This window comes from Anguilla rostrata, chromosome 9 (genome assembly GCF_018555375.3).
Source record: "Anguilla rostrata isolate EN2019 chromosome 9, ASM1855537v3, whole genome shotgun sequence".
Classification (NCBI taxonomy): Eukaryota; Metazoa; Chordata; class Actinopteri; order Anguilliformes; family Anguillidae; genus Anguilla; species Anguilla rostrata.
The window spans coordinates 54,175,126-54,184,556 of NC_057941.1; the positions used below are offsets into that span (position 1 = coordinate 54,175,126).

Here is a 9,431-nt window from a genome sequence, read left to right on the forward strand (position 1 = left end):
TTCTGCTCCTTTGTCCTAAATTGAATGGATACTATCCCTTTCATTTCATTTGCATACATCATGCTACCCACTGTAAATTGCTTATTGTGTTTTGAGATAAGATTGCACTTTATTGTTCCTTAACACAGAAAGTTTGTTAGGGTGTGTATTAGCCATGTTGGATACTATGTGCACGTATGGCTTACGTCAAGGACAGGCTAAGTCTTCAGAAGCTCGCACTTCAGGAGGTCTGAGAGGGAGCTTGAACCCACAGAATCTCTGACCTGCTTTATGTCTGAAACTGAGCCGCAGGTGACACCGCACGCAGACTGCCGAGCCAGGCCGCGTAAGAGCGCCGAGGCGGGCTGCGTAAGAGCGCCGAGCCGTTTATTTAAATTTTCACACCTGTCCGCCGTCGTTAACACCTTCTTTGTGAGCAGAAGGACATGCATTTCACACCTGAATTTCGGACCTGGCCGAAGTCTCAATCAAATTTAGATTTTCCAACAGTGCTTTCCCTTGATGTTTAATAGTTTCATAAACATTGCATGTTTTTATCGCGCAATTTAGGTAGGGTTTCAGATTTAAGTAGTTTATTCTACAATAGCTAGTTTGGGTTGTTGTTTGGGTATACGGTAGTTGTTTTTATTTGTATGTTGCGCAATCCAAACATTCGCAATGGAGGGAGAGGGGTATCGGTTTGTTTAAGTTAAGATCAGTATTGCAGGAGTGTTTTTTCGACTGACAGTGATACGGTGACATCACGAAACTGAGGACGAGCGCGAGGAGAGAGAAACTGCGCGCGTTCCCGCCCACTTCCCAAGAGAGCCTTAAAACGCTCGTCCCCGCTAATCTGCCATTATACAGTAAAGGTGCGGCTCTACGGAACAGGTGTAGTATTTTTGAGGAGTACGACTCGTTTTCTTCATTTACTGAGCCGACAGAAGACAGGAGTACAGTTTCAACAACATTTAAAATTGCTTTAAAAAGTTAACGTTTACCTTTCTTCTGAAGACAACAGGTGCACCGAAAAAACCGAACGGAAGACTCTTTGAACAGAAGAACACCAAGACGGGTGGTTAAGCCAAAAGTTTTGTAGCTTGGAATTCGAATTTTTATTTATTGAAAGAAACGCGTTAGTTCATTCGTTACTTTTGGGAATAACTACACAAAACACAGAACAATTTTCAAGTGTCTCTCGACTGAAGGTGTGAAATGGCCAATTCGGGGCTTCAGATTTTGGGGTTCGCTCTGTCGTTGATCGGCCTTATTGGGCTAATTGTCGGAACCATCATGCCGCAGTGGCAGATGTCGGCCTACGTGGGAGACAACATCATCACCGCCATCGCCATGTACCAGGGGCTGTTCATGTCCTGCGCGTTTCAGAGCACTGGGCAGATGCAGTGCAAAGTGTACGACTCGATCCTGCAACTCGACTGTAAGTGTTAATTTGTGTGATCTCCATTTCATACTGTATCTCCTGGTATGCCTAACTCAACACAACCGCGTGCGCGCGGGAGGGAGAGCCTCTCGGAAGCGCGCTCAGTGATTGAATGAGGCGTAAATGGCGTTAGTTCAGTGCGCTTTGTCTGGTGGTCACCTTATCCAGCTACCGTAGTAATGACGTAGGTGTTGAGTGTCGGTAATTTTACCGGTATTCTGGCATGTGCTGCAGTGCGCTTGACCACCCGACCGTGTGTGTGTTGAAGCCATACAAGTCAGATTTACTGTTTTAATCCCTCAGTTTTAATAAAATGTGACGGCACTGAAAGTGTAGTAATAAAATGTGGGGAATTATGTCTTGCACGACATGCATGGAATGTCTGTTCCTCTGGCTCCACCCATGCAGTCCATTATGCGGTCTGTGCTGCAGTCTGCAATGTGGTCTGTGCAGCTGTAGTTCCTCATAGATGAGTGTTTCTCAGTGTGACTGACTGGCACTGCAGTGCTGACCCAGTCTGGGCCATGCCCCAATGGTTGGGCCAGAGTAGCTGGGTTACAGGGAGCCGTGCATTGTGGGTAATCTGATACAAGAATATTTCTCCCCTCTTCCTCTAAATTTACTATGGCTGAACAACCAAGTACAGTCACACAGCTCAACATCAACCAAACACACAACACACTTTACTCAACAACACAACACAACATAAACCAAACACACCACACCCTTTACTCAACAACACAGCACAACATCAACCAAACACACAACACCCTTTACTCAACAACACAGCAGAACATCAACCAAACACACAACACCCTTGGCTCAACAACACAATTTAAACCAAACACACCACACCCTCAATAACACAGCACAACATAAAGCACATAACCACATACTTTTGGGAAGGTAGAGGAACCTCTCAAAACTTTAGAGCCAGTCCTGAACTGTGAGTCAGTGTCATGCCCCTCCAATCAGAAAGGAGGAGAGAGAGAAAGAGAAAGACAGAGAGATTATTTGTCCTGGCCACTGAATAAATTTGTTTAAAAAAAAAAAAAGCAAACAAGTAGAACGTGACACCTCCTCCCCCTTGAGTGATGTTTCCATTGTCTATGGGACTGACTACCCACCCGTGCAGTGAGTGGGGTGTGTGTGAGTGTGTGTGTGTGTGAGTGAGTGGGGTGTGTGTGTGTGTGTCCGTTTGTGGGAAACCTTGGGATTTACACTAACTTGTAATTCCACTGAAACTGGTTTAGGTGGTTTTGTCTAATATACACTCTAAATAATACACACACACACACCACACATATACACGCACACACGCACACACACAGAAACGTACTGTGCCTCTCAGGGTTCCTGGAGGGATGGATCAAACTAAAGGTTCCAAATGACAAAGACACACCCTGTGGAGTGTGTACCTGCATTACAGTTGAATTACCGGCTCAGTCAGTACACCACAGCCTGTGGGGAGAGAGGGAGGGAGGGAGAGAGAGAGGGAGGGGGGGAGAGAGAGAGAGAGAGAGGGAGGCAGCCTTTTTTACTTTTAACCTCCCTTCATAAACTATAAGACAAAAGATACTCACAATTCACCAATACTGACACAGACCAAAAGACAAACAAAAAAAAACACACAAAAAGGAGAAAAGTAAAATGACAGAGTGAGAGAATTTGAATTTGAAAGAAATAAGGAGTGAAACAGAGAGAAAGAGACAGAGGGAGACAGAGAGACAGAGAGAAAGAGAGGGAGAGAGAGCCTGTTCTGTGAGCTCAGGGTGAGTACCACCACCTGTCGCCCCACACCTGTGCTGCAGTCACTGAGTTTTTATCAGAGTGCAGAGATGCAGGACCCCAGGTGGGCCGGTCTGAGCATGCCTCATCACTCCTTCATTACTTTTTCCTCCTCCTTTCTATTAATGGGGATGAAAAAAGAAAAATGAAACAACTTCTTCGAAAGCCCAGCGGCATTCTGGCGTCTCCATAGTGACAGAGCGGGACATAAGAGCGATAAGCACGGGGTGTGCTCGCTGTGGCACATGCCAACCCAGCCAACTGAAATCAGCAGGCTCATTCATGCAGATTGCCCCGAGGGTTTTGTCGTTGACATGAATTGGGCAACTATTATTGTCATTCAGGTCTGACTTCGTCTGTTTGTCGCGCTGCATAAATGCCTGTTGACTGCGGGCGGTCTACAGTAATGCAGCAGGTGGACGCCATGGCTGTGATTTTATCACAGTAGCTTACTGTAACCAGGCGAGTGTGACTGCCAGAGAAACAGACCCTGTAGACCAGCGGTACTCTACCGTCCTGTAGGTTTTCTCTCCAACCCTAACAAACCACAACAGTTAGAGATCCTCATTGAGCGGCTAATTAGCAGAATCAGGTGTGCCAGTTAGGGTTGGAATGAAAACCTTCAGGATGGTAGCCCTCCAGGAACAGGATTGGTTACCACTGCTATAGACCACAGACTTCCCTGTGGATTATTTCAGGGACAAGCTCACCTGGATTTGGGTGGGGGTCGGGGATGGGGGTGTACTGATCGGTTCTCTATGCTCAATCTGCAGCAGAATTCGAGCAGAACTGGAGCCAGTCTACACCCTCTATCTGTATACATCTTGTTCTCTTTCTCTCTCTCTCTCTCTTTCTATCCCTCTCTCTCAGTTGTCGGTTTGGGTCTAAGTGGGTGAGGGGAACTTGTTCCTCGTTAGCATTCTCCTCATAGTTCATATTCCAGGAGGTTTTTTCTGTCTCCAACACATGAGAGCCTCAGTCCAGCACTTCCTGCTCAAATTCATATGGGTATCGTTCCACTGAAGCCCGTCTGATTCAGGATCCTGTTTGATAACCTCAGTTCTGCTCTTCAGGTACTCTCTCAAACGGCAAACTGTAATCAGCCCAACCAGCACTGAATATGAATTGTAATATAATACTGTGGAATATTAAACTTTTTAGATTATGAAACTGTGTAAACTTACTTTAGGATTCATTGAACTTGTCATAAACTCTTGAACTCACAAGTATGACTATTTTCATCAAAAACACTGGTTCACTCATTCAGAGCTGTGATTGGCTGGGAATCGCTCAGTCTCACAGTGGCTTTAAACAGACGGTGTGCCAGCAGGTGTAAATGAGTGGTGTGTTTATGTTGAGTATCAGATTTGCTGATATGCCAGAATTGTTTTATCACAGTGCAAACACCACCAACACGAGTCACAGGAGATAAACGTCCCTGTGTAATGACATCACTGAGGGAACGTTTGTAAATGTCCCTGTGTAATGACAACAGTGCTGTACACTGAGAGAACGATTGATACCTGTTCAAGCTTTTTTCAAAGAAAGACCTGAACGTCCCATCTAAAACTGAGATAAGCGATATATCCATCATTTCCATATTCATAACCAGCAGGAGATGGTGTGAGACACAACCTCAGCGTTGGCTGATATGACCACAGACAGCAGTGTCCCTGCAACTCGGTAACTGGGGAAAGTACTGAACAGGCGTGTCCTCTCACTGTAACATGACCCCCCTCCTCACCGGTCCGACAGGTTCTTCTCTCGCGAGGGGGGGTGAGTCACTGGGGAGATTCCAGCTGGAACCGGTTCTGCGCTACACCTGTGTACAGGTGGATAAGAGAGAGAGGAACACAGATTTGAATGTGGGATCATTTACATACCTGTAAATGTAGAGAGAGACAGAGAGAGGGGGTGGGAGAGAGAGAGACAGAAACAGACAGAGCGAGAGAGAGAGGGGAAGGAAGAGAGAGAGAAGGGAGGGAGGGAGGGAGGGAGAGAGAGAGAGAGAGGGAGGGAGAGGGAGAGCAGGAAGCGGAGTTCACCACTCTTTCACTCTGCTAATGTCTGTGGAACTGGAGTGTGTGCGTGTGTGTGCATGCCTGTGTGTGTGCATATGTGATGAATAAGGTGAAGCTGAATTTAAACTGAAAGCGTAATGGTGGAGTTCACGTGTGATGTTCTCTCTCTTTTCCAAACAGCCTCCCTGCAGGCGACCCGCGCTCTGATGATCATCAGCATCATCGTCACGGTAGCGGGGCTGGGTGTGGCCTGCATGGGTATGAAGTGCACCAACTGCGGCAGCGACGACAAAACCAAGAAGACCCGCACGGCCATGACCGGAGGCATCGTCCTGCTGGTGGGAGGTGAGGCCCCAGAGCCGTCCTCCTCATCCCTCTCTCTCTCTCCCTCCCTCCTCCTCCCTCTCTCTCTCCTTCTCTCCCTCCTCTCTAATCCAAATGCTGTATTGGCACCTGATATATTTTTCCAAAGTGTTCTGATCATGTCCGCCTGCACTCGTTTATCTGATCCCTCCTGTTCTTCTGCAGCTCTGTGCGCCATTGTTGCCTGTGGCTGGTTCTCCAACAGAGTCATCAGGGCCTTCTACGACCCTTTCACCCCCGTCAACACCAAGTATGTGCTGCACCCCCAAACACACACCCCCTACTACACCCCCTACTGCACCCCCAAACACACACACACCCCCTACTACACCCCCAAACACACGCCCCCTACTAAACCCTTAAACACACACCCCCTACTGCACCCCCAAACACACACACTCCCCTACTGCACCCCCAAACACACACACACACCCCCTGCACACGCACACACAGTCTTACTGCACCCACAAACACACACACTCCCCTACTGCACCCCCAAACACACACCCCCTACTACACCCCCAAACACACGCCCCCTACTAAACCCTTAAACACACACCCCCTACTGCACCCCCAAACACACACCCCTACTGCACCCCAAACACACCCCCCTACTAACCCTAAACACACACCCACTACTACACCCTCAAACACACACCCCCTACTGCACCCTCAAACACACACCCCCACTGCACCCCCAAACACACACCACACTACTGACACCCTCAAACACACACCCCCTACTGCACCCCAAACACACACCACCACTGCACCCCCAAACACAACAGCACCCCACACACTACTACACCCCCAAACACACACCCCCTACTGCACCCCCAAACACACGCCCCCTACTACACCCCAAACACACACAACCCACCTACTGCACCCCAAACACACGCCCCCTACTACACCCCAAACACCCACAACCCACCAACTGCACCCCAAACACACAGCTAACTTTCTTTACCTGTCTCAGGTACGAGTTTGGGGCTGCTGTCTTCATCGCCTGGGCGGGGGCCTTCCTGGATGTTATGGGCGGGGCCATGCTGGCTGCGTCCTGCCCAGGGAAGAAGACCCCGAGTAAATACCCCATCGCCGCGTCCCGCCCCCCCAGCAGCAGCAAGGAGTATGTGTGATCGCCCCCTGCTGGCCCCTGAAAACCCGTCTCTCACAGATCCTCCAGCTCGTCTTCACCGCCCCCTCCCTGTAATAACCTGTATCTGAAACACCTGCAATGTTTCCCATCTTCCCTGGGGGGTTCTCTGATCTGCTTCAGATTCACAGTGTGTGGGGGGGGGTATAGTATTTGGCAGGCAGACCCCTTTAAAAAGGAGAGTAACTCCCACCCCCCAGTACTGGAGACCCCGAAACAGATACGATCTGCTGTAGAAATGTCTTACAATTTAAGATTTTTTTTAACCAGTAATAACAATAATATTAACTGTCATAAGTTTTATTTGTACAGCCATTTTATATTTACTATGAAAATTCCTAAATCCAGTGCATCGGGCTGCTGTTGCCAAAGTTGTTGCCCAAATTAGTCAGTTTTTAAAATCAGTTTGAGGTGCTTGAGCTGCATAGAACCAAACCAACCATTTTATAACATGTTTAAAAACGCAGATGAGACGGCAGAAATCCCCTGGCAGTTTTGTCTTTTTGTTGGCAAATGGTGCGGGGTCTGGAGACTCCTGTGGGAGCTGTGAGCCCTGTCACTGGTCTGCCATTTTGTGGGTGATGCTGTCGAATAGTTTCTCATGCAGATCCGTCTCCTCAGATCACAGAAACTACAGAAAGGCCCACAAGTGTTCCTGCTTCTCACAGAAATACCTGCTTTATTGTGTAAAATTCACCCCTTTTGTTTTACAAAGCTTCTTTCTTCATGGTCACTAATATACTTTCATCATCAAGCCTGGACTCGCTGAGAGTTCCTTGTCCTTACTGAATGTACAGTCAGTTATAGCTGCAAAGTTTCTGTGTTTATAAAATTAGGGCTGGTGGACTTTTACCTTACTGCAGCTGTTTTTCTCCTTTTCACTCTGAGTTACTTTCATTTACATTGGCATTTTTTGTGTGGTTGTTTTTGATTGTGAAAAGATTATCTTGTGGTAATAAAACAATGAAACCCCTGTTTATAATTTGGTTTTTATTTATTTACACAATTGTGGTGATGTTGACATTTAATTATCTTTCCACACTGTGGGCAGTGCAATGCCAATAACGTGTATGTGTGTGTGTGTGAGTGAGTGTGAGAGAGTGAGAGTGTGTGTGTGTGTGTGTGTGTGAGAGATAGAGTGAGAGTGTGTGTGTGAGTGAATGAGTGAGAGAGAGAGTGTGTGCGTGTGTGTATGAGTGAGATCTGTCTCTGTGTAAAAGTGTTTCACTGTTGATAATGTATTCAAAGTGATCTCAGTCTGCCTCTTTTGCCTAACCTGTCACCAGAGGCAAGAAAAAGAAAGAACCGTTTTGTGGAAAATACTGAAATCGTGATGATATTGCACACAAGATGACACATCGCCATCTAGTGGCCACAAGTACCAAGAAACCCATCACCCATCTATTATCTAGCCTGATTGTTCCTGGGGTGCATTCCAATAGCTTTAAAAAAAAATTTTTTTTTTAAACTGACGTCTGACCCTGCAGTGAGGCAACAGCACTGAACCGCCATGCCACCCTTACAAGAAAAAAGCCACTTGTTTTGAGTGATTAGCAAAAAATATATAATTATATGTTCCAGAGGCAAACCTTGTATCTATCCATCCATTGTCTATACCCGCTTATTCCTGGTAAGGTTGTGGGAGGTGCTGGAGCCTAACCCAGCGTGCATTGGGCAAGAGGAAGGAATACACCCTGGACATAGTTTCAATTTAGTTTTAGTTTTTTGGGCAGGCACGTTTCTTATTTCAATTTACAAATAAGTTTTTCATGACTAGTTTTGCTTTTAGTTACAGTTTTTTATTTATAATAATATTTTTTCCAAACCTACATATACAAACATGTCCACTAATATCCACAGGTAATTTGAGGCTTTAAAAAAAAAAAAAAAAAAAACTCCCAAATATTCCATCGACTACTCATGATTAAATTATTACAGGTAGCTCTCCCATTTATTGCTGTTTTTCTCCCTCGCTCTTTTTTTCTGTCTTCTATTGTAAGACAAATGCAAGGCAAAGGGAGCCTGTGCATCAGCGCCCCTGGTGGTAAAACCAGGTATAGCGCGAGAATAGTGGTGAGACGGCTCCCCCTGCTGGGGACATTGAGGATAAGCCTTTTCTGTCTAAAAGATAGGCATCAACAAACAGGCATATTTCAAGAGGAATACAAAAGGAGAAATATATTTATTACTAATTTATAGACTACTTATTCAAAATGTATACTACTGTTCATATATATAACAATGTTAATACTCAGTGAATACTCAGTGGCCACCTAGCCTACCTAGGTACTCCTATCCAGTGCAGGTAGGACCCTCTTTTGCTTCCCGAACAGCCTCAATTCTTTGCTGTGTGGATTCAGCAAGGTGCTGGAAACATTCCACTGGGATTCTGGGCCATGCTGACTCATGCAGTTCAGAATTTTTGGCCACACATTTATTTACATCATTCTCTGAATACTCTAGAGACAACATTGTGACATGTGACATCATGTCTGCAATGAAGAGAGAGAGAGAGGGTGACTGTGATGCAACACTATTTCAGGCATTTGGGTTTCGCCCAGTGATCTTTCCTGAAACTCACACTCAGTGTTCCCACTCCTCTACTTCCTTCAGTAAGTCACTACCATAGATGGTGCAACAGCAGAGCATTAACCTGCATAGCCCTCCCACCATAGAGTTTCAC

At 46.3% G+C, this 9,431-nt stretch overlaps 1 protein-coding gene across 1 annotated transcript; it reads left to right on the forward strand.

The window, feature by feature from the left end:
- The first annotated feature begins 823 nt into the window (after positions 1-823).
- On the forward strand, positions 824-7,730 carry LOC135264271 (claudin-7-B-like). Its single transcript, XM_064353061.1, has 4 exons — positions 824-1,417; positions 5,410-5,574; positions 5,758-5,842; positions 6,572-7,730. The coding sequence occupies exons 1-4, from the start codon at positions 1,195-1,197 to the stop codon at positions 6,729-6,731; spliced, it is 633 nt and encodes a 210-aa protein (XP_064209131.1). The 5' UTR covers positions 824-1,194; the 3' UTR covers positions 6,732-7,730.
- Positions 7,731-9,431: the final 1,701 nt, after the last annotated feature.